At 44.1% G+C, this 26,733-nt stretch overlaps 1 protein-coding gene across 11 annotated transcripts in view; it reads left to right on the plus strand.

The window, feature by feature from the left end:
• The window catches only part of CLEC16A (C-type lectin domain containing 16A), a 1,646,984-nt gene that overhangs the window by 568,181 nt on the left and 1,052,070 nt on the right, over positions 1 to 26,733 (plus strand). For 10 of the 11 annotated variants that reach the window (XM_073591186.1, XM_073591185.1, XM_073591187.1 and 7 more), the window contains one exon: positions 10,606 to 10,719. The exons of the other annotated variant lie outside the window; for it this stretch is intronic. In XM_073591186.1, coding sequence (XP_073447287.1) covers positions 10,606 to 10,719 — 114 coding nt within the window. The remainder of the gene's footprint in view (positions 1 to 10,605; positions 10,720 to 26,733) is intronic. 11 annotated transcript variants of the gene reach the window in all.

Below are 26,733 nucleotides of genomic sequence, written 5' to 3' on the forward strand. Positions count from 1 at the left end.
GAGCCGATTGCCTAGCAACCGGCTCTGTGTTTACATCACATGATGGCTGTGATTGGACACGGCCGTCATGTGATCAGGAGGGCCAATCACAGAGCCCTCCTGCCGATCGGAGATACACCGTGTCCGGGTGACACAAGCACATCGGGATCGCGCCGCTGCGCGGGCACGATCCCGCTCCTTCTGAGGGACGTTCCTGAACGTCCACTCAGGAGGAGAGGGCGCCCACCCGGTCGTTTATGTGCAGTGGCCGGGTGGGAAGTGGTTAATATACTTTTACTGTGTTGGTGTTATACAGGAGAATTGCAGCTTCTGACAAGTTTTGGGATTTTGTATTTTCATTTTAACTTATTTTTTCATAGCACAGTTTTTCCATTTTTTCTATCCAAAACAATGTGCCTTACATTGTGGCGGGTGCAAACACTGCTAACATTGCTCTGATCAGGGCCGTATGCATATTCTCATCGTTTACCATAAGCGTGAACTGTACTCCATGAGGCTCAGCGAGCCATGCTTTGTACGACTATATTATTGATCCCATGAATGAATGTCTGTTTGCCGGGATGCAGTCGCCATGAGGTGGCCAGTCTCTTAGTGAGGCATAAGGGAACATCCCTTAAAGGGTGAACAGATCTTCCACGTCCGCGGGAAGTTTTCTGCACCCAATGGTCCTTCACCGGTGTCTGTATGTGCGGACACACTCGCATGAGCATATTGCAGCAAAACTGACGCTGGGGGACATCTGACAATATATATATTAATAAAAATTTCCAAAATACACTAACACATTTTAGCCAAACTCCAGCTCACACTTTATCAGTTACAGCAAAGTTCCTTATGGGAAAAGGGTTTTAAATAAATAAAAGCTGATCATTGTAAGCACCCCTGTCAGTATTAAATGTCTCAAAAAACCTTGCAGCGGACTGTGTTCTTAAGAAAGAAAGCATAGTTTTGTATTCTTGTATTTTTCAGGACAAGCTTTTGGGATATGTCCCTTTGTTCAAGGTCCCAACAATACTAGTTCACAAAGGTTTTAGCAGAATGTTAAAATGTTTGAAGAAGGGGGCGTGGCCTGGACAGCGATGTGAGCAGACGTGCGTGACTGAAGCTCCGCTCGCGGCAGATCCTTCTACTCACATCCTTAGCCTCAAAAACACTGCAATCGATCACTAAACCCTGTGTGATCTGGCACACCGACCCGGGTGAACTATGTCCCCGCCGAAACGGAATAACGCTGCCTCTTCATCGCTGGAGTGGTACCGGAGGATAGAGCGGGACTCTGAGGGACAAGATGGCGCCGCGCCAGCAGCACACGCTGCCCCTCCTGCGCACTGCGAAGGTATTAGAAGCAATATCCTTATGCCAAGCCACTCTAACATCCAAAATAGAGGAGGTAAAAGTGGACATTTCACTTATTAGACATGACATGACCAAACTCAGGGAGTGGGTCACTGAAGCTGAGACTAGACTTGGGCGGGCGGAGGACACACTATACCCTATGCAGCATTCACAAGAGGACCTGCAGCGTCAGCTGCAACAGTTAGCACAGAAGCAAGACGACTTGGAGAACCGGACCCGCAGGTCCAACCTTCGGTTTATTGGACTACCGGAGGGCTCTGAGGGCACAGATCCAGCCACCTTTCTTGAGCAACTTTTGATTGCTACATATGGCAGAGAGGCCTTCTCGGCAACATTCGTGGTGGAGCGTGCTCACCGTATGCCAGCCCGCCTGAGGGGGCGCCCCCACGTACTTTCATTGCAAAATTGTTAAACTTCAGGGATCGTGACGCGGTCCTGCGTCTGGCCAGACTAAAAGGAAACATTCCGTTTCAATCCGGATTCATCTCAGCGTTTCCAGACTTCTCGGCGGAGGTCCAGCGACAAAGAGCACGATATTCTGAAGTCAAACGCCGTCTGAGAACACATCATATCAAGTATGCAATGTTGTTCCCGGCCCGCCTTCATATAGTCGGTGAAGATCGGGTACACTTCTTTGAGGATCCAAATCTGGCTTCAACGTGGCTGGATCAACAAGACGCACAGAGGAACCGGCCTGCCTAAAACATGTTTTGGTCAGCAACATTACGTGAGTGCCACTTTACAATTCCCTGTACACACTACCCTCCATGACTGCCATAGCATACATCCATGTGTTTATAACGATTTCAATCTACATGCCAATGGATGGTTAAGGACAGCTACAAGGCATGGTTCTGAACTCGATTACAAATGATTCCAACCTTTTCTCTGCAATCTCTTGAAGATACCAAGGTGCCTTTAATACTGCTTGAATGATATACGACCCATACCACAAAGCCCATAAATTTTCTTAAAACTGCCCTCACGGCGGACATTTCTATTCTGAGCAGGCACACTTCCCGGGTCAACTGGCCAGTCTTCCCCTTCTTTTCTTTTTTATTTTCCTTAACCCTTACCATGTCACTAACTGCTTCAGAATGGAATACAGGGAAAAGTCATCGGCTTATAACCACAATATGTATACGATATCTGCCATGGACTTTGCACATCCCTATTTCCTAGAAGCCGCAGCGGAGTACGGATTCAGATTTAAGAGGTTTTCTTGTTCTGATTGATAACCCTCACTGCGGTTGCTCCATCGCTGGACTGTTACCCAGTACTTGTTCGCCCCCACTGGGAGATTGTTGTTTTGACACTGGCGCTGCCCAATAGGCTACCGCCGTTGTCGATATGTTCAATGTGCATTTGCTTCTTTTCTTTTTTTTTTCTAAATGTCTTGCAAGTTTGGGAGGCTGAGGGCAGGGAGGGCGGGAAGGGAAAATGTTAAGGTTAAAGTTAAGGTAAAGAACATGAATAATATTCTGCAATGCAATGAAATGAACGTATGTACATGTTATTTTAAGAGAGGGAGAGGCGGAGGTACATTTGCCTTGGAGTGGAGAGGGTTGGCATGTGTCCCAGGAAAACACCTTCTTCATATCCTTAAAAAATTTGCTACGCCACTAACATGGCTAACTTGAAATTTCTCACTTGGAATATCCGTGGGGTCCGAGACAAACTAAAACGCACGGCAATTTTTACTTGCCTTAAAACATACCGAGCAGATATAACTGTATTAGTTGAGACACATGTTTCAGGACAACTTCGGCTCGCGCTGAAGCGGCCCTGGATAGGATGGGCATTCCATGCCACCCACTCTCCATACTCTCGGGGGGTCTCAGTTCTTATCGCTAAAACCACTCCCTTCACAATTATCTCGGTGCGCACAGACCCCCTAGGTAGCTTTATCTTCCTACACTGTACACCTCGCAATATTTGATCATGGCATTCTACATACCCCCGCCATATAAATCCAATCTAATCACAGAAGGCTTGCTTTATATGACACAACACCCCAATATACCAGCAATTTGGTTGGGGGACTTCAATATGATTTTAAACCCCCAGATGGATAGAATACAGTGGAGCCAGAGTGCCCACCCCCCTGACATCACTAGACTAGGACGCACGCTAAAGGAATTCTCACTGACTGACGCATGTAGATACAATCACCCCCATGACCAGACATACTCATGCTTCTCGGCAACCCACTCTACCATGTCCCGGATTGACCTCATTCTAATTTCTGACACACTACTTCCCCGACTATCAGGCTCAGGATATCACACTAGATCCCTCTCTGACCATGCCCCCTGTTGGGCAACTCTCCAATTAGCCCAGAACACAGGACCTCATACCTGGCGTCTACACCCCTTCTGGCTCTTAATGTTGAAAGATCAAGAAGACATACACGAAGAATGGCAATTTTACTTTAATGTTAACAAGGACGCTGCCCCAGTGGGACATGTTTGGGAAGCCTACAAATTACACGTCCGCACTGTCCTCTCCTCGCGCATAAACAGAATAAAAGCCTCCTCCGCCCTAGTTATTAATCAAGCCTTAGACAAAGCAGACCTACTAGCACGGGAATTTCATAAAGACCCCACTCAGGACAGAGCAGCGGCAATTAGACTACACACCCGTCTCTTAGACCACTTACAATATGAAAATGCTAAAAAGAAACTCTTCTTTCTAAAACAACGCGTATTCGAACAAGGGGAGCGTGCCGGTAAATTATTAGCATACCTGGCCCACCAGGACACTAGCCCCCCAGTGGTAGTAACCCTGATAGGTCCCCATAATGACATACTCTCAGACCCCCCTGCAGTTGCAGAAGCATTTCGGAAATATTATTTAGATTTATATTCCTCTAAGGTAGGAGCTACTGCACAGGAAACTAGTACGTTTCTCCGGGATGTCCCCTTTCCACAACTATCTGAGATCCAACTGCAAGACCTAGAGGCCCCTCTCACAGTGGATGAGGTTGCTTTGGCCATAGCATCATTAGCACCAGCTAAGGCACCGGGTGGGGACAGCATACCATTAGACTTTTATGCAGCATATTCGGAGATACTAGCCCCTGAACTTTTGAAATTATATAATCACATATTTGAAACGGAATCCCTCCCTAAAACTCTCCGCCAGGCAGTAATTATAGTAATCCCTAAACCAGGTAAAAATCCCCAACTACCAGAATCATACCGCCCAATCTCGCTCCTTCAAGCTGACATAAAAATACTAGCCAAAATACTAGCTATGCGCCTCAATAATAGTATTCTTTCCCTCATTCATCCCGATCAGACGGGATTCGTGCCTGGGAAAAACACAGCAATGAATCTCAGACGCCTGCACATGAATATCCAAGCAGACCACGAGAATACAGGAGATAGAGCGGTAGTGGCACTTGACGCCGCAAAGGCGTTCGATTCGGTGGAATGGGGATACCTGTGGGAATGTCTCAGGGGCTATGGATTCGGCCCCAACTTTATAAAATGGGTACAATTACTATATTACTCCCCATTGGCTAGTGTGGTGGTGAATGGATGGACATCCAATCCCTTTCCATTGGGAAGGGGAACTCGTCAGGGATGCCCGCTGTCCCATTTATTGTATGCCCTGGCAGTGGAACCCCTTGTTATTTCCCTTAGGCAGAACCCACATATTTGTGGGTTGCGTATGGGACCTTTTTAAGAGTACGCAGATGACATGCTTCTCTACCTAGAGGACACTGGCCCATCTCTGCAAGCAGTCCTATCGACCATCGAGGAATTTGGTAAACACTCAGGTCTCAGTATGAACTGGTCCAAGTCTCAGATCCTCCCCCTAGACATGACATCTCCAACGCACAGCGCGGCTTCTCTTCCCTTGCAAAGAGTTGCCTCCATCAAATATTTAGGCATAGAGATTACTAAGCACCCACTGGAATTTATCACTAACAATATAGAACCGCTCTTCTCATACTTAAAATCCCGTACACAAACCTGGGCAAGACTCCCACTGGGAATAATGGGCAGAATCAACTTGTTTAAGATGATACTATTGCCGAAGTTCCTTTATGTCCTCTGGAACTCCCCAATACTCATTCCCCTTAAAATCTTTAAAACAATTGCTAAAATTATTAACTCTTTTGTCTGGGGCTCTCATAGACACAAATTGGCCTGGAATACGCTCAAGAACCCGACCTCCTCAGGAGGGGCAGCCCTACCGGATTTGTATACATACTACAAAGCAGCTCAGCTCTCGCACTTTTATTATATCCACAAGACAGATGAAGAAAGGTACCAATTCTTAGTTTGTAAGAAAACTAATAGTAACTTATATTCCCCATTACAAGTGTTATTTAGAGGTGGGAACAGGAGGCATAAGAGAGAAGATCAAAACTTTCTGCTGTCCCAACATAGATGCGTGTGGGAGAGGGCGACCAAACTTATTGGAGCCGACTTCTTTCACTCGTACACACCTCTGTGGCACAATCCTCAATTGAATGAGCTGGTATCCCTACCTGGGGCTACCAGTTGGGCCACTAAAGGGATAGTATTCTTATTCCAGGTCATTACTATATTTGGTGTAAGACACTTCCAAACATTATGTGAGTTAGATATATGCAATTAAAACACGCGCTCCAAACTCAATTTGCAAATGGCCTCCCCAACCCACAAACACTATCATTGGTAGATGTGATTACAGGAACAAACCCAGAAAAACTTATTTCCACTCTATACACTGCGCTGCGAAATAAGTCGGTAGCAAGGATTATTGACACAGAAAGGATTATATGGGAAGAAGATGTAGGGCCAATAGACGACTCTGATTGGGAAGATATACTGGAGAATGTTAAAAAAACGTCACCTAAAATTTCAGAACGCCTGACTCAGCTGTATATAATACATAAATCCTATCTCACGCCTTCTAGAATTGCCAAATTCTCCCCACACCAAAACCCGAATTGCCCAAGATGCTTTAGTAACCCGTGCTCATTCTTCCATCTATTATGGTTGTGCCCGGTGATACAAGGCTACTGGACACAGATTATAAAATTCCTGCACGATCACATGGGATCACCGGTCCAACTTGACCCCAAATTATGTCTCCTCGGGCTACTTCCAGATGCCACCACAGATAGATCCCTAGTTACATTTCTCAGTGAATCATTATTTTGTGCCAGAAAATTAGTCGCTAAACACTGGATGAGTACAGGCCCTCCCACCATACAGGCCTGGATTAGAGAAGTGAATGCGTCATTACCATATAAAAAGATTATGTACAAACACAGGGGATGCCCAAACAAGTACCATAAAATATAAATGGTTAAACAATGCTAATACATGTGTGAGTTAACCTATGATGTTAACCCGTATATATGATGAGTGGGACACGGTCACCGTCCGATATAATGCCGCAATGCAATACATTAAAGTCTGTACTTACTGTTATAACTCCTGTTTTTGGAAGAGATAATTCAGGGAAAATGCCAATTTCCATTACTTAAAGCCTTATAGGTATCTATGCACTGGTACACTCCACAGGTTAAAATGTATTTACCTACGTTCAATGTACAATATCCTATCCTACGTTTGTATGATATGTAATTATTAATGTATGTTGAATTTTCTTTTCAACAATAAACATGTTCTTTTGGAAAAAAAAAAAAATGTTTGAAGAAGGGGACATTGCAGAGCAGCGTTTCACTGTTGAGCCACAGATCTTTATAGTGAGGTCAGTTTACTGGCAAATCAAACTTATGAACATTTAAAGGACTGATACATTTCCTGTATTGATAAGCAATGCGGAATTATTTATAAATAAACTCATAAATTTTTTTATAATTTTCCTGTTACTTAGACTCTTGCAATACAAAAAGGCTGTGCCCCACAATGTATATGTTTACAAAAGTAGATTTTATCACCGGGGAATTGCTGGTTTGCAAATAGTGCTAACCTGGGCATGACCTAATGAATCTGTTTTCTATTATTGCCTCATGAGGCTACGTCTTTTCAATATCTATTGTATTGCACATTGTATATATAAAATAAATGTACAGTTTGTATTGCATGACATAACGTACGTATTTGCAACAGTCCTTAGTGGCTGATCAAATGTTTGTACTGTATAGCTACTTTTACTATCTTTACTATGCATGAGAACTTCCTTAATGCTGTAGGAGATTGATGTGAGCCTTTATGTCAGTGCTATCTGGTAGCGGAATGGACATAGGTCCATATATATTTCAAAACAGGCACAATTTTTTTTTTTTTTTTTTAGGTATTTACCAAAACATATTCAAGCTATAGTTATATAATTAATATGGGCTGAAAGTGCATACTCTCATGTTTAATTTGAGGGTATGTACATCCAAATTTGAAGAAGGGTTTATGAATTGCAGCTCTTAAGAATAGCCATCCCCTTTTTCAAAGGACCAAAAGTCATTGGATAATTGAATCAAAAGCTGTTTAATGGCAAGATGTGGGCTACTCCTTCATTCTTTCTTCATCAGTTAATCAAGTAAAAGGTCTGCTGTTGATTTTAAGTGTGGTATTTGGAATCTGAATGCATGATGTAGGTTCACAGCAATAAAGGAGCTGTCCATGCAAGTGAAACGGGCCATTGTAAGACTATAAAAACTAAACAAATCCATCACAGAGATAGCAGCAACATTAGGAGTGGCTAAATCAACAGTTTGGTACATTCTAAAGAAAAGAAGAAATGCACTGGTGAGCTCAGCAACATAAAAAGGCCTGGACATCCACAAAAGACAACAGTGGTGAATGATCGCAGGATCCTCTCTATGGTAAAGAAAAACCCATTCACAACATCCAGACAAATTAAGGACAATCTCCAGGAGGTGGGCGTATCATTGTCAAAGTCAAGAGAACACTTCATGAGAGCAAATACAGAGGGTTCACCACAAGGTGCAAACCATTCCTAAGTCTGAAGAATAGAAAAACCAGATTAGACTTTACCAAAAAACATCTAAAAAAGCCAGACCAGCTATGGAAAAGCATTCTTTGGATGTATGAAACTAAGATTCATTAGTACCAGAATGATGGGAAGAAAAAAGTGTGGAGAGGGCTTGGAGCAGCTCATGATCCAAAGCACGCAACGTCATCTGTAAAACATGGTGGAAGCAGTGTGATGGCATGGGCATACATGGCTTCCAGTGGCACTGGGTTATTGGTGTTTATTGATGATGTGACAGAAGGCAGAATCAGCCGGATGATTTCTGCAGTGTTTAGAGATACTGTCAGCCCAGATTCAGCCAAATGCAGCAAAGTTGATTGGACTGCGCTTCACAGTACAGATAGACAATGATCCAAAACACACTGCAAAAGCAACCCAGGATCTTTTGAAGGAAAAGAAGTGGAATATTCTGCAATGGCCGATTCAATCACCTGATCTCAACCCAATTGAGCATGCATTTCTCTTGCTGAAGGCAAAACTAAAGGCATAAAGACCCACAAACAAAACGACTGAAGACAGCTGCAGTTAGAGCCTGGCAAAGCATCAGAAAGGCAGAAACCCAGTCTTTCGTAATGTCCATGGGTTCCAGACTTCAGGCAGTCATTGCCAGTAAAGGATTCTCAACAAAATATTAAAAATGAACATTTTAATTCATGATTATATTAATTCGTCCAATTACATTTGAACCCCTAAAAATTGAGGGATGGTGTATAAAAATGGTTGCAGTTCCTAAAAATGTGGATTTGATCTTAATGTTTAACCCCTTGAATTAAAGCTGAATATCTGCACTTCGAATTAATTTGGATTGTTTTGTTTGAAATTTATTCTGGTGACACACAGAGCTAAAAGTATGAAAATTGTGCCGGTGTCCAAATATATATCGACCTAACTACATAATGTTTTTTGGGTTTCATCACATGCAGTGCAAATTATTGTCTTTTAAATAACAAAAAGACAAGGATGCAAATTTTTAAGTGTTTATGGACACCGCAACCAGATTACAACAGTTCCAGCATATAGTTTAACCACTTGCCGACCTCCCTATAGCAGTTTTACTGCTACATAGTGGCCGCCCTGCGCAGGATAATGTGTATATAACGTGATCTTGCACTTCCAGGTGTCGGGCATGAAATTGAAAGAACGGAAGATGAGCTGGGGATGGGAGAAACCGGTTGCTCTGGCCAGCATTGGCAAAGAATAGGTTTACTTTAACCACTTGCCCTCTGGAAGATTTACCCCCTTCATAACCAGGCCATTTTTTGCGTTACGGCACTGCGTTACTTTAACTGACAATTGTGCAGTCGTGAGACGCTGTACCCAAACAAAATTTATGTCCTTTTTTTCCCACAAATAGAGCTTTCGTTTGGTGGTATTTGATCATCATGGTGTTTATGTTTTTTGCACTATAAACAAAGAAAAGACCATAAATTTTGAGAAAAAATGTGTATTTTTACTTTCTGCTAAATAAAAAAAAAAGAACGAATTTGTTCATTAATTTAGGCCAATATGTTTTTTGCTACATATTTAAAAAAAGTCCCAATAGGTGTATATTGATTGGTTTGCGCAAAAGTTACAGCGTCTACAAACTATGGAATATTTTTTGTTGTTTTTTTTCTTACCAATGGCGGCGCTCAGCGATTTATAGCGGGACTGAGATATTGCGGAAGACTATCGGAACATTGACACTTTTTTTTTTTTAACGCTTTTTGGAGACCAGTGACACCAATACAGTGATCAGTGCTAAAAATATGCACTGTTGCTGTACTGACACTGGCTGGGAAGGGGTTAAATAGTGGCGATCAAGGGGTTAACTGTGTGCCTAGCCAGTGTTTTCTAACGTGAGGGAGGTGCTTTTACTAGGGGAAGGTATTGATCCATGTATTGATCCAGGAACACAGGATCAATGCCTTCCCTACCGAGAGAATGTGTGGGTGAGGAAATCTGTTCCTTTTTTTTTTTTTTTTTTTTTTTCATCAGCCATCTGTGGCCAGCTTTATTGCACTTTTTCAACAAGTGTTGACAATAATCACCTAGATTTCTTCTCTCAGGCAGAAATTAATCAAATGTATAGGGTTGTTTCTGTATATTGTGACATTCTTTAAACTGTATTCATTCTGATTGCAAAATTACAAATAGGTTGATAGGAAAATGAACACTGTCCATTCTACCAAAAATTACAGTGATCAGTTTTGGGTATTCCTTTAATTATAATTTAGCAAATTGTATTTTTTTAGTATACAATTTTTAAACATTTTTCAAATTGTACCTTTTTTGTGTTTCTAATTTATCTAGGTCTTTTTGACAATCCATTATGCACCATTGGTTAACTGTTTGGCTGATGTTATTCTAAATGGAGACCTGTCAATGTTTTCTTCCACACCAGAACACAATGTTCAGCAGGGTTCTGTAAGTAGAAATCTAAATTTTCTTTTAACTTTTTAGTGAAAGACCAAGCTTTTTTTTTCTTCTTTTTTTTTTTATAATTGTAACTTTTGTTGAGATTTTTAAAAATAGTATCTGGATTACAGAATCCAATCAGTTGATTACAAAGGTACATGAACTGAGCATACAAAATCGATTCACATCACATGGTTTCTGCCGTGAGTGTCATGAGATCAGAGTTACGTATCAATTCAGCAAAAACCAATGAGAAACAGCCAAACACCATAAGATGGCCAAATTTGCAGAAATTGGATACATTTAAAAAACAAAGTAGAACTATTTCATTAATGGATAAAAAGTAAAATCAGAGCAGGGAAGGGTGCACACGAGTTTAAGAGACTTGTTCCAATTGTGATATATGTAGGGAAGGAGGGTCATCTGAAGGAAGATAGTTCAGAGACACCCTAGGGTGAGCTGTCCCAATATTGCCATATTTGATTAAAATGTTCCAATCGTTCATTTATTTTAGCCGTGAGATATTCTAATTGTTTAATATCTGCTATGTTGTTGTAAAAGCTGGTTTTGGGTTGGAGTAACAGATGTTCTTCACTGTTGGGGAATAAGTTGTCTGGTCGCAGTTAGGATGAGTGTTCCTGGGAATGGTAATCCAAGAAGGAAATGTATAGGGTCTAAGAAGATGGTTAACCCAGCACCTGTCCTATTGTCTGTGCAAAAAAGGGTTGACATTTGCTGAAAAATGTGGAATAATGTACCCATATCCTGACCACATCCCCAACAGTCTTTAGATATTGTCGGGTCCTAAGCGTGTAAGACTTCAGGTGTCCTATACCAAAAAATCACAAGCTTATATATATTTTCTTTGTAGATCACACAAAGGGAGGATTTGGCTGCTACTGCTCAGATTTTAGCCCACTTAGTCCGAAAAATAGTATGTTGTAGAGCTTTTTCCTATTTTGCCATAGTATTGATGATGTTCTGTAGGTGACAGAGGATTCATATAGAAGTTTGTACAAGGAAGAGATCAGCCTTTTGTAGGCCCTTGTGTACATACAGTATGTATTCATATTTCGTAGAGCGTTCTAATGTTAGTGAGGGTTGTATAGTTAAATAGTCTAACTGTATATAAGAGTAGTGGAGGTGGGCTGATAATTTCTTTTTAGACCTGAGGTCAGCAAAGAAATAAAATTTACAAGTAGTTGGATTGATAGTGTGTCGCCGTTAAAAATATTTGAACTTGGGGGGGAACTTCAAAATATATTTGAACTGTGGACAAACTATCAGGGATCTCTGAATTTTTGAACACATTATACAGTAGACAGGAGACAAAAAAGAGAAAATGTGTCTACATTTCTTTTATATCTGGAATGTAATGGCCATAGGGACCAGGAAATGGTGGCACAAAGAAGCATAACAACTATCATTGTTACACCAGAGCATTGAGTTGAGGTGTGAAGGATACAAATGACCTTGTTCTATCTCTGGTTTGGAGTAGTTTGGGATGACCAGGAAGGTAAAAAGAAAAAATGTGCTGCATAATATTTTTTTTTTTTTTTAAATTATTTTTATTAAGATTTTATACAAAGACATACAACAAACGAGCTGTGTCAACATAACACCAGCCCACATAGCGGCCATACATGGCCAAAAAGGTACAATGTAATAGTGAACTAACATAGTCCAACTGACTATACTTACCTAAAACTTAAAACCCACACCCTCCCACCCATTCTTCCTCTGTCACAGTTCTACAATGGCGTTGGCGGCTTCTTCTGATATCTGGATATATGATCAAAAGAAAAACATTTAGTCACAACATGTATGCATTAGCAATGAAACAGCAACTGTTACTATCCAGGATACCATCTTCTAAGGTACGTGGTTATTCATAGCCTGAGTAAACCCACTCCCTGAATGGTTTAAAACCTGTCAGGAATACATTTAGGTATTTTATCCACTAATTTATCTTACTGTGTCAGTAGAGTTATATCAAGCCTTCCACACTTTAGTAAACTTCTTCCCACATCCTCTGGCTTTATACGTGGCCTTATAATAAGACATCATGGAATTCACCAGGCCCTTCCAGAATACCACATCAGGAGCCCCCAGCTTCTTCCATTTTAGAAGTATGGCCTTTCTCCATAGAAAAATATATTCAGTAGAGTCTTAAGAGCCCTAGAGAGTGCTACCTCATCCACTAGGCCCAATAGGCAAACCCTCACAGTCATAAGTATCTGTATCAATAGATCCGAGATACAGGACGTGACCTCAGACCAAAACTGCTATATTTGTGGACACTTCCAGAAAATATTATCTGCATTGGCAGGCGAGAATAAGCATCTGCAGCACTCAGCTGAGATGGGGTGAAAAATCTTGACCAGCCTAGCTGGGGTAAAGTGACTCCTATGTAGAAACTTAAATTTAATTAACTTATCCCTGGCAGATACAAGGTGTTTGAAGGGTTTGGTCCACATGTCATCCCAGTCTTCCCCCTGTCTGTCAGGTACCTCTGCTTCCCACTTTTCCCAGCATCTAGTGAAGGCCTGTGGTGTCTTTTTGAAGAATTTTTTATAAGTTACTGAAAGGGTTTGGCAAGCTCCTCCTACATTAGTAAACTCTCCAAGTCTGAGGGCAGGGATTCTACTTTTACTTCTCTAAACTGCACTTAGGAGGCATGATGTATTTGAAAAAATATAAATAGATAAGAGTTAGGTAGGTCATGCCTTGCTTTCAGTTGTGTAAAGGTCAGTAGATCCGCATATCCTTTAATGTTTTTATTCCCTTGATCGCCCATACCATAGGATCCGGTATGTTATAGAAATGGGAAAGTGTAGGGTTCATCTACAACAGAGTAGAGGGGGAGACACCCTGGTAACTTGGGCACGTGAGTTTAACCGCCGATTCCCATGCTTTAATTGTGGCCTTCATTGTTGGTGTGAGCGGGAGATCTCATTTAATTACCCTATAAAGAGTCAGTCTCAGGCTTTCAAATTACCCCAGCTGGGCAGCCTCTAGAACAGTGGCCGAATCCCCTTCATCTACCATTAGCCATCTACGGGAAAAAAACATATGGCCAGCCAGATAGTATTTCTGCCTGATTTGGCAGGGCCAAACCCCCCCTGATACCCAGGTTCTTGTAGCACTTTGATGCCTATCCTAGGGAGTTTAGGTGCCCATAGGACGGAGTTAACTATGCCATTTATCTTTTTAAAGTAGGATTTCTGTACCCATATGGGCGCATGTCGCAAGAAATATAAAATGACAGGGAGGATTTTAATTTTATGCAAGCTGATCCTACCTATCAAGGATAAGGGTAGTTTTGTCTAATACTGTACTTTCTGCTTAAGGAGCATCACTAGAGGAAGTAAATTAAGGGGCATATAATCCTGGACATTTGCTGTAATTTTCACCCCTAAGTATTTAAAAGATGGGAAGGGGTTCAGCAATGGGACAGAAGAGCATGGGGGTACAGTGTTGGGGCAGATGAGCAGGGGGGTTCAGTGTTGGGCCAGATGAGCAGGGGGGGTTCAGTGTTGGGCCAGATGAACAGGGGGGGGGGGTTTAGTGTTGGGGCAGATGAGAAGGAGGTTGAGTGGTGGGACAGAAAAGCAGGTGGGTAGAGCAGTGGGGAAGATGTGAAAAGAGGGGTATTGATGAGACAGATGAGCAGGGGGTTACAGTGGTGGGGCAGGAGAGCAGGGGGGACAGTGGTGGGGCAAGAGAGCAGGGGGAACAGAGGTGGGGCAGGAGAGCAGGGGGGTACAGAGGTGAGACAGATGTGCAGGAGGTACAGTGGTGGGGCAGATGGGTTTAGTGTTAGGACAGATGAGAAGGTGATTCAGTAGTGAGACATAAGAGCATGGGGATACGGCGGTGGAGCAGATGTGCAGGGAGGTACAGTGGTGGGGCAGATGAGAAATGGGGGTACATTGTTGGGGTAGATGAGCAGGGGGGTTACAGTAGTGGGACAGAAGAGCAAGGGGGGTACAGTGGTGGGGAAGATGTGCAGGAGGTACAGTGGTGGGAGGTATGAGAAGGGGGTTCAGCGGTAGGACAGAAAAGCAGGGGGTACAGTGATGGGGCAGATGAGCAGGGGGTTACAGTGGTGGGGCAAATGGGCAGGGTAGTTCAGTGGTGGGGCAGATGTGCAGGGTAGTTCAGTGGTGGGGCAGATGTGCAGGGTAGTACAGTGGTGGGGCAGATGAGCAAGGGGTTACAGTGGTGAAACAGATTTGCAGGGGGGGGGCAGTGATTTGAGGTGTGAAGGTGCATGAATTGGGGCTGATCTGAGTTGTGCGATAACAAACATCCATAACTCCCACACGTATCGACCCCCTGGGTCGGAGATCACCTGGTGGATAGTGCACGGGATAGCCTTGCTAATAAGAATAGAGAAACCCCTTGCAAATGTAGAATAAGTAGAGTGCAGGGCTCTCTGAATCCATGGTCTGCGCAAAGCTAGCATTTTATTGTCATCCAGCTGGGTCTCCTGCAGGAAAACGATATGCCGCTTGGTCTGTTTTAAATATTGGAAAATAGAAGCCCTTTTATATTTGTTATGCAAGCCCCGGATAATCCAGGACAGAAATTTAACCTCATCAGCCATGATTCCTGGAACCCATTAATGTATCCCAGCGAGATAATAACAATACATCTATGGCTATGTAGTGACCTCGAGAAACTGCATAGCCAATCCAATTGGGAATGGCATCAAAAGCTAAGGTACAATGGAGAACTGTGACAAACAAAATGACCTCCCTGCTATTATACCAGAAACCCCACTGAAAAAACTAAAAAGAAACCCTCTGATATGTAGCTTATTCCCTGAAACCATCAAAACAACAACGGTGAGGTCCATCCGAAGCAAACAAAAGTTTGGCAGATCCATCTGTGATTCCAAATTTCCTCTGAATGCTCCTTTCAATAGGATCATAGAGCAAAAGGAACAAAGTAAAGTGGGGGTAAAATAACATAGAGCAATATGGGAACTCGGGCACCCTCTAGTGGCATATGAAATTATGTTCCCAGTATGTAGAACAGCATGGGCAACTATATATGAATAGAAGGGAATGGAGTAATGATAAATTAACCCTCCGTTGCCTCAGTGATCTCTTATACCAGGGATATGCAATTAGCGGACCTCCAGCTGTTGCAAAACGACAAGTCCCATCATGCCTCTGCCTCTGGGTTTTATGCTTGTGGCTGTCGGAGTCTTGCCATGCCTCATGGGACTTGTAGTTCTGCAGCAGCTGGAGGTCCGCTAATTGCATATCCCTGTCTTATACCAATGGCTCACTGCTCTAAATTAGAGAAAACAGGTGTACGTGATCATCACTAATAGTGTAGCTCATTTTCCAGTCATTCCCGTGGCTCCAACCGGTAATCCACACTTCCACTGCTTCTTGATAAAATCTATGGAGCCTGCATGTATGTCATAATGGGTCTCCTTACCTCTCCCACGAGTATGGAGTAATACAGATCAAAGAAGCACAGTAAAAGAAAAGGGAAGAACTATACATGAAGCTGGCTCCATCTAATAGTACTGTGGAGAATGTTCCCAGGATAAGATCAATGCAGACTTTAACTTGTGATCTGGAGGAAATAGAGCAGGTTTAACAAGACACCAAGGGTGTAACAGTATGCAGCCTCTTAACGATAGGCAGTCTGATGTAATCCAACAAAAAAGAGGGAACAAGTAGTAAAGCAGCCACAACTTATAGTTCTTTATCTGTTTATTCTTTAGCTGTGACGGTATGCGAGGTGATATAGTGGATGATCGCTACATTTCACCTCGCATTCGTTCTGTTGTAAGGGATTGAACCGGAATCCGGCCCGGGTTTTTCCAGCCTCTGTGGCAGGCTGGGTTCCGGTCCGGATGTTCTGGTCTACTTGAGCCCACACTTAGGTGGACCTTAAATAACCAGGAAGAGAGCTCAGTAGCGCTCTGGTTTTTGAGACTCAGGAAGGAACCTGAGTGAGAGGAGCTCTGGCTATTGAACTATAAGGTTTGCTTTACCGTATGTTTTGTGGGTGACGGGGACCAGCCACGCACTGTCTAGAGAGGAGACTGTTTGTTTAGTTAGCGCCGGATGGCAAGGATTTACTTTACTGTTTTGTTTATTTTTATTTTTGCAAACCTCCCTGTAAATAAACCTGGCATCCGCCAGATTTTCAAGAAAGTGCCCGTTTGCTGACTGTCCTTCAGAAAAGGTGATCCCCACGAGCTAATCTTCCCACACAGCCAATCACTCACCTCCGCCGAATTATCGAAGAACTAAATGGCCCCTTTGTATTGGATTTGCAGCTTGCTAGGGTAAGGCATACTATATTGTATTTCCTTTTCCCTGAGCCATTTACGAACTTTGTTAAATGAGCGGCGTTTTCTCTGGGTTTCAGCCGAAAAATCAGGGAACAGCATCACTCGGGTATTCTCAAAACGCAAATCCTGATGCTTCCTGGATTGGGCTAGGATCATGTCACGATCCCTGTAGTTCAGGAATCTAACCAGGAAGGGCCTTGGGAATACACCAGGGGGATGAGTACCTGTGGGGACCTTGTGTGCTCTTTCCAAGACATAGGTGGGGGGTAGTTCTTGCAGGGAGAGTAATTGCTTGAATAACTGCTCAGCAAAAAAAACAGGTGTACCCTCAGATCCCTCAGGCAACCTTGCCACCCAGATATTATTCATTCTCTGCCTGTCCTCTGCATGGTCTGCCCTGTGTTGGAGGGATCTTACCAGATTTCGCAGTTCCGACAGGCGTGTTCCGTGGGACTGCGAGGTATCTTCCACCTCAGAGACTCTGTCCTCCACAGTCATCAGCTGTCCCCTCATCTTATCTAGGTCATGTCTGATCAGGGTGCATTCTGAGGAGAGGTGGTCTATCCGCCTCATGAGTTTAGCCTTGCTCGCATTTATGGCTTCCAGGATGGGTCTGGTTATTGCCTCATGCTCTGCTGAGAACCTCGGATCATAAGGAAGATCTCCCCCAGTGCACTGCTCCACCTCATCCTCCACCTGCTAAATACTTGCAGCTTCTGTTTGGCCCACTGATCTGCTGGCCGAGAAGACAAGATGGCAGAGGCGGAGCCTATCTCCATGTCTCTCATAGAGCAGATCAGGCACTTTTCCTTCTGCTCCTTCCGAGCCCTCTTGGCGGTTGATGAGGGCATGCCTGAAACAAGCGCACTGATCCCTGCCTGGATTTGTGCTGTGAACACGGGCACAACAGTTTTTAATGACCGGATTAGTGCAAGATAGACTGAGCTCCAGAGAAAAGCTAGCTGCCTCGCTTAGATCTGGCCACTCCCCCTCCTCTATAATAATTTTTAGCCTTGCTCGCATTTATGGCTTCCAGGATGGGTCTGGTTATTGCCTCATGCTCTGCTGAGAACCTCGGATCATAAGGAAGATCTCCCCCAGTGCACTGCTCCACCTCATCCTCCACCTGCTAAATACTTGCAGCTTCTGTTTGGCCCACTGATCTGCTGGCCGAGAAGACAAGATGGCAGAGGCGGAGCCTATCTCCATGTCTCTCATAGAGCAGATCAGGCACTTTTCCTTCTGCTCCTTCCGAGCCCTCTTGGCGGTTGATGAGGGCATGCCTGAAACAAGTGCACTGATCCCTGCCTGGATTTGTGCTGTGAACACGGGCACAACAGTTTTTAATGACCGGATTAGTGCAAGATAGACTGAGCTCCAGAGAAAAGCTAGCTGCCTCGCTTAGATCTGGCCACTCCCCCTCCTCTATAATAATTTTTAATTAAGTCTGTAACTTTCAGTGGGCCTTTTATGTTTTAAGGAGTAGAGAACAAAACTGGCAATTCTGTGCGGCTTATAATGCCATATAGTAGAATGTAAAATCCACGCTCAGTGTAAATAAGGACAAATAGCAGCCACTTAACAAACTGTGATACCAGTTGATAAATAATAAAGAGAATATAAACTGCGCTCCAAATAATGCAACAATGTATTGCATTCAGTTGTACAAAAAAATAGTGTCCATGTGCAAAATAGAACTCAATCTTAATAATGTAACACCAAAAAAATCATACAGTCCATAAGTGCAAAACAATCCAATAAACAAAAGATCCGTGCAGAGTGAAAGTGTCCATCATCAGCAACACCCTCACACTCAGATGTCCAGGACCACATATTTTTATGGTCAAACAAGCAGTTTATCCAAGAGGGTAACCGTCACAAGGGTCACAGATCGTATAGAGGAGACGGACACTACAGCTGCTTATCGGTCAGGCTTGTGACAGCCTGCTGCTCTTTTATTATACAAAACAATCTCTGTCTATGTTTTATATAAAGGTAATTGTAGCCATTTTTTAAATTAAACTCTTTTGCATCATGATGGGCTATGGGAGTTTTCCTTGATTGTTATTGTGAGTCTCCTCTATACAATCTGTGATCCATGTGACGGTTTCCCTCCTGCACTCTATAATCTGGTAAAAATCTCATTGGTTGTTTTGCAAATAACAGTAAGGATATTGAGAAATCTACCCTTTCCCCTGCAGCTGAAAGCTCTCATTTTCACTATCTTTAATCAGGAGACAACGGTGCTTCCTATGTTTCTAAATGCCTTTGTTGTCCGCTATTTCGTGATGCCGCTGTGAACGGACTACAACGTGTCGTCATTACTGCACAGCAGGAGTTGCTCATACAGTCCATGAAAAGCTCTGGCTTATCATTCATCACAGAAGTCCTGCCACGACTCCGCCCACCCCCCTTGATCGGCCAGTGAAGTTCCTGCCCACTCTTACCTATATCCTGCTTTTGCCCCACCTATTCACGCCTTTGCCTGCCCACTGCTCTGTCTCTATACATGCTGTTCCTTAAGTTTTATGGTTAGACTAGCTTGAGAATTAGGATGCTTGAGAATGATTTTTTCTTTATCGTAAATCACGGGACACAGAGCCACAATAATTACTGTATGGGTTATATAGGCACCTTTAGGTGATGGACACTGGCACACCCTAGACAGGAAGTCTAGCTTCCTATATAACCCCTCCCCTTACTGGGAGTACCTGAGTTTTTTCACCAGTGTCTTAGGTGTTGGTCACGAGTAAAAATGTGCTAGGCTGAGCTCCACTTGAATATTCCTTTGCTGGGACAAGGTATGCAACTGGATCCATTCAAGGTGTCTTTTTAGGCCGTATTGAATGGTACCTGGGCCTTGTGTCAGAAGAAACAAGGTTTTGCCTGTAACCCTTCTCTCTTTAGAGAGCTGGACCCCGGGATCCAGTGCTTGGTTTTTTCAGCCATATTTCTTGGTGGGGTGCTTTACAGGTCCAAGGGTATGGAACTCCCGACAAAAAGGGGCTCCGGTCCTTGAAGGTTTTTTAAACGGAGCCCACCGTGAGTCGTGAAGATTGGGTCTGTCTGGTTTACCACAGAACCCTGCAGCCGGATAAGGTAAGTGGAGATTCCTAAGGAATTGTATAATTCTTATGGGTTTTCTCCTTTAAGTAAATGTTGTCATGCCTAAAGTCGCCACCAGGGGCTGTCAAGAGCACGTACCTGTTCCATGCTGGTCATTCTCGCTCTGTGTCAGTACAAGCTGCAGGCTTCCTCCAGCCCCAAGCCTCAGGTAAGATGTTGGAAGGGGGGCTTTTCTTTTAGACATCCCCCACCTGGACTAAAGTATTTCTTTCTCTCCTGGAGGCCGAGGGAGTGCGGACGAGTTGGCGGTCCATAGCGCGGCAGTTCTCTTTCAGCAGCTCTCTTCCTCTTCTCCACCCCAGCCCCCCCCCTACATGCCGATCCAGTTGGATCAGAGCCCTGCTTGCGAAGGAAAGCAGTCTTTTTTGAAAAGAGTAAGGGGGGGCACGGTGGGAAGTCAGAGGAAGGGGGGGACGAGGCTTATTGCGGCGTTGACGTGCTTCAAACGTTCACAACGCAGGGGCTGTGTAGGCTAGAAGTACACCTTTTGCAGGTGCATTCAGCTGATGGAGGGAGACAGAGCAGATGGTGCATGTGAGTGTTGGTGACACAGGCATTCCCAGGGCATGTTTACTTAAGCATCAGACTGAGCCTTGATAGCAGCAGCAGTTGCTGAACTATTTGCTCAGCAGTGGGTGCATTTTCTGGTAGTACCTCTGCATATGTGCTTAGCACTATGGGCAGAAGGGGAGGTACAAATACCCCAAAAAACAGGGGTCAAAGGGATCTCCCACAGGCTCTGAAGACCCTGCTTCTGCAACGCCACCCCCTCCCCGAAAGGCCTAGGGAGGCTGGTCAGGCGAGCCATCGGGGTTGTCAGGCATTGCAACTGCTTCCGGCATTTCAGCCCCTGTATATATTACTTCTCCTCAGCCATGATTGGATTGGAGGAAAGCTTTAATCGGCTTTAATCGCATCTTCACAGAGTGGAAGAAAACGCATTAGGTCCCCTTCTACCACCCAGGACCCTCAAACAGAGGAACAGAGGGAAAGGGAAGATGATTCCCTCTCAGGGGACCATGAAGAGACTGATGACTTCTCTTCCGAGGGATCAAGTGGGGAAGGACCTTCTTCAGCTTCGCAGGCTGAGAAATTGCTGGTGCAATCTCTTACTGAAATGGTCCGCTCCACATATAAGCTACCCTTAACTAAGTCGGTTGAAAAGCTCACTTCTTGTTTGGGTTCACTGAAGCCTCCTCAAGCTTTGCGTGCCTTTCCTGTCCATTCATTGCTGGAAAAGCTTATGTATTCTGAGTGGGATCACCCAGATAAGCATTTTTTTCCCTCCTAAAAAGTTTTCAACTCTTTATCCTATGGAGGAAAAATTTACAAAGATGTTGGGTTTACCAGCAATTGACGCTGCTATATTATCTGTGAATAAAAGTTTGACTCGTCCTGTTGACAATGCTCAAATGCTTAGGGATCCAACCGATAAAAAGTTGGAATTCCTGTTAAACATTTTTCTTTGACAGGTTCAGTAGCTCAACCTGCAGTGGCGGTCAATTGGGGTATGTCAATCCTTGAGAGACCATTTGAAACAGGTGCTCAAGGTTTTCCCTGAACAGTAGGCCCAGGATTTAGCAAGCTGCCAGGGGCTTTTTGTTTTGCAATTGATGCAATCAGAGATTCTATTCTTCAGACCTCTCGCCTTAGGCTTGGGTTGGTGCATATGCGTAGAATCTTATGTTCGAAAAATTGGTCAGCGGAAGCGCCATGCAAAAAACTCCTGGCTGGGTTTCCTTTCCGCAGTGAAAGGCTGTTTGGGGATGATTTGGACGAATATATCCAAAAGATACCAAGTGGGAAAAGTACCCTTTTGGCAGTTAAGAAAAGGAGTAAATGTCCCTCATTTAAACGGGCTCTTTCTCCAGTGTCGGGGACATCAGCCTCCAGGCAGTCGCAACGGCCTCCACCGTCAGGTTCAAGAGGTAAACCTCAGGGTCAACCCCAGTGACAAAAGAAGTCTTGGGGGAGGAAACCTACAAGACAGAACTAAAGCCTCTTTATGAAGGGGCGCCCCCGCTCACTTGAGTGGGGGGAAGACTGCTACAGTTCTCAAGGGTCTGGCAGGAAGAGTTTCAAGACAGATGGCTGGTCTCCACAATAGCTCTAGGTTACAAACTAGAGTTCCGAGAATTCCCGTTGCCTCGTTTCCTCAGGTCAAATGTTCCCAAAGATCCAGAGAAAAAGAAGTCTCTCCTTCAAGTGTTAGACCGACTTTTGTCGCAAAAAGTGATCATGGTGGTCCCCATGGAAAAGCAGGGGTTGGGGTTTAATTCAAACCCTTTCACAGTGCCAAAACCAAACAGAGATGTTAGACCCATTCTAGATCTCAAAGATCTAAACCGGTTTCTGAAAATCCGCTCTTTTCGCATGGAATCAATCCAATCAGTAGTCTCCATCCTACAAGGAGGAGAACTTCTAGCGTCAATCGACATCAAGGATGCATACCTGCATGTACCTATTTAACCCACTCATCAGAAATATCTGCGTTTCGAAGTGGAAAAACGTAATTTTCAGTTTGTTGCTCTGCCTTTCGGTCTAGCTACTGCACCTTGGGTGATTACAAAACTTCTGGCCCTTCCTCTGGCCAGATTAAGGACTCCAGGTATAACAATTATAGCATACCAAGACGACCTGCTCTTGATATACCGGTCGGTAGCCCGCTTAGACCAAAGCATGGTCACCACAGTCAACTACCTGGAATACCTAGGTTGGGTCCTGTAATGGAAATTTGTAAGTTCTGTATATAATTGTATTCTATTTTGTATGTATTGCACTCTGCCCTCACTGTGCACACGGCACTAATAATGTTTTCAGTACATGTTTACATTCTTTTGAGTCCTGATTAGAATTAGCCTGCCTATGTAACGCCCCTTGTTACCATAAACGTACAATTGTAATATTAATGTGATACCTACGTAATCATGTGTATAAAAACCTTCAATTGCGTCATAATAAAGCAGAACAGTTATTTGGAAAGATGCTGAGCGTATCTTTTGTGTCTGTTCCCTACTGCAGTAGTTATTATTAATTTGGGACCACTAATCAATATGAGGATAGGAGTTGCCTATCATCAATTTAACCAACTCAGCTTGGCGAGCCAGCCAGGAGGTGTTTCCAGGTGACCCTGAGTATCCAAAACAAGGAGCTTGAGACGATCCTGGAATTTCTGATAATCAGCTGGCTGAGGTAAGCCTTTTGCTTACATTTGAGTTATCAGACTTCCTTGATCGGTAAGGCATTTTCGGGACAAAGGGTACCTATTTTACTCCCCTTAATCGAACTGTATTGGTTGGTAGTTATGTTATGTTGTCCCTGTCTATTGTCCATCGGAGTGTTATAGATAAGAAAGGGAAGAATAGTGCTGTTCGCAGGTATATGTAGTACATCTGCTAGATAAAGTAGTTTAGAGGCAAGAGGGTATAGGCACATGTAGAGAAGACTGGCCAGTCATTATGGGCATTGAATTAAGTAAGGGAATGAAGGGTAAGGAGAGAGCGTTGTGTCAACATCAGAAGAAGAGAAGAAGAAAAGAGAAGAAGAGAAGAGGGGACAAGACAGCACAGCAGACTGGGTCCCCCGCTAGCAATAGAGCTGGAAGAAGATAGCGGGGGAGTCCGCCAGAAGATACGGGAGAAGAACCAGACAGCGGCAGCAGACCGGGCCCCCACTAGCAATAGAGCTGGAAGAAGATAGCGGGGGAGTCCGGCAGAAGATACGGGAGAAGAACCGGACAGCGGCAGCAGACCGGGCCCCTGCTAGCAATAGAGCTGGAAGAAGATAGCGGAGGGGCCCGGGAGAAGAGGCGGAACAGCGGGAGAAGAAGACCCCCGAAGTCGGAAGAGCCCCCCCCCCCGGAGCTGCCTAATAAATTTCTTTTAAAACCTGTGTGGTGTGTGTTTTTTAATAACACTTTATTTTCCTAGGTGAATGGGTAGGGGTACCATGTACCCCATACTCATTCACATAGGGTGGGGGGCCGGGATCTTGGGGCCCCCTTATTAAAGGGGGCTCCCGGATTCCAATAAGCCCCCCGCCCGCAGACCCCAACAACCAACGGCCAGGGTTGTCGGGAAGAGGCCCTTGTCCTCATCAACATGGGGGCAAGGTGCTTTGGGGTGGGGGGGCCCGCAGGGCGCCCCCCTCCCCCAAGGCACCAACCCCCCTATGTTGAGGGCATGCGGCCTGGTACGGTTCAGGAGGGGGGGGCGCTCGCTCCTCCCCACCCCCTTTCCTGACCGGCCGGGCTGCGTGCTCGGATAAGGGTCTGGTATGGATTTTGGGGGGACCCCCACGCCGATTTTTCGGCATAGGGGGTTCCCCTTACAATCCATACCAGACCTAAGGGCCTGGTATACCCCTGGGGGGGAACCCACAACGGTTTTTTTATTTAAAATTTGGCACGGCGTTCCCCCTCATGATTCATACCAGACAGCTGTCAGCACTCCCTGTCACTCATCGCGAAAGGCAAAAAAAAATTTTCCTTTCCCGATAAGTGAGCCAGCGCGACATGCACAGTACCCTGTCGCCGAGAACCAGCGCGATGGGATCACGCTGGAAATACAATCTCACGGTCAGGTACTGTACATTCTCTGAATGTAGTGAGAGCAGTCAAAATCTATTTGGAAGCGACTGCTCAGATTCAGAAAACAGATCTGTTGTTTGTGTTGCCTGAAGGTCATAGAAAAGGACAGGCAGCGTTGAAGTCTACTATTGCTAAGTGGATTCGGCAAGTAATTATTCAAGCTTATGCTTTGAAGAGGAAAGTTCCACCTTTTCAAATCAAAGCGCACTCAACCAGGGCTTCGTGGGCAGTGCATCACCAAGCCTCCATGGCTCAAATCTGCAAGGCTGACACAATGCGGCACTCCGTATGGGACAACTCAAGGTCTAAGAACACTAAGGTCATGGGATCGAGGACATGTGTGAAAGAAATGCCCATGTCATTAGTGTTATAACAATCAACGAAAGAGGCAATTGATGACGGAGGTCCATCCCATATGACAATCACGTCATCTACATATCTACCAAAGAAAATGATCTGGGCAGCAAAGGGGTTATTTCTCCAGATGCATGACTCCCATGAAGTTCTAGCTTATAGGATTCTGGGGGATCTTCTAAGTTTTTGTTCCCTTTTTTGACAACAATCTTTCTGCTTATTTAAGGTAGTCTGATCTATCTTGGATCACCACACCTCCTCCCTTATTGGCCTATTTGCTGATAAGGTTTTTATTCTGACCTAGGGAATCTAAGGCTTGATTTTCCTTTTTTGTCAAATTTAGATTTTTGTAATGATTGGACTGCGTAGACGTACACAATCAGCGCAATTCTACAATGGTGACATGATAGAATGCGTCAAACGAGCCCTTAGCATGTGTTGGATAAAATGTGGGGGGTGGTTTGAAATCCGCATGCATAATCGGGGGAAATTACATAGGAGTGCATGAGGAAAATTCCTAAAACAATTGGTAATATTGTAATTCTTCTAAGATCTCTAAAATCTTGAGATCTATCTCGCTCAAAGGGTCATCACTAGGCCCAATGTGGGGAGAGGGCGGGATGCTACTTGGAGATGACTCTTTCATATGAAAAAAATCTTTTTTAATGTAAGCTTGCGAATAAAGCTGTTAAAATCCCTAAACAAAACAAATGGGTTAGGAGTTTTACTTGGGGCAAAATTAAGACCTTTCTTTAGGATGGAGGGCACCTCAATAGACAATGTATGAGAAGAGAGGTTAAATATTTTTATTGTGTCTGTGGTTCCTCTATGTGATGCCTCTTGTTTGTTTCCCACCTCGTCTGCCTCTTCTCGTTCTTTTCTGCTGTCTTTTCCACTAGATGGAGAGGTGGGGTGTGGACTAAAAAACTCCCTGGTGTGGAAGGCATGCTGTAATTAGAGGAGGAAGAGTTTTCTGATGGACAAATCATGGTAGATACCAGCAGGTTATCAATGGGTTATGTGTCAGATGTTTTGGGCTCCAGTACTGAACCGACCAATGTTGATGAACAACTACTGGAAAAGAGATGAAGAATCTCAGGGGGTATATCCAGAAGGGTCACTCCAAAGGTGATAGGACATGTGGTAAGACCTCAATGGGGGTCAGCATGTGAGTTATGATTGGGGGGTAGTGACACTACTCTCTCCTGCTTGATGGAAGAGGAGACGACAATAGAGTCACTAGGGGGAACCATAGTAGACCCAAGAGATAGGTGGCGATGAGGGGGGGCGATTGATTGGATGAATCTTCTTGTCTTTTTTGCCTTTTTTCTTATTTGGAACATCTGCATTGGGCATGTGCCCATTAGGGAGGGCAAAGTGTTTCATTTTATCACACCGTGCATGGCGTCTGTGTAGCCCAAGAATACACCCTATCTAGTTGGAAGTTTTTTTTACTGGCTGTAATCTTTTCTTTCGTCTTAAGTTTATTTTTTATTTTTTTGAAAATCCTTTTTATTAGATTTGAAAAAGAATAAACATACAAACACAGAACCTATTGGGCATACCCAGGCTCACCTGGTCTGAAAAACCATACACTATACACATACTTCTAACAGTCAATCCCCCCCTCCAC

The sequence above is a fragment of the Aquarana catesbeiana genome, linkage group LG06, assembly GCF_042186555.1.
Source record: "Aquarana catesbeiana isolate 2022-GZ linkage group LG06, ASM4218655v1, whole genome shotgun sequence".
Classification (NCBI taxonomy): Eukaryota; Metazoa; Chordata; class Amphibia; order Anura; family Ranidae; genus Aquarana; species Aquarana catesbeiana.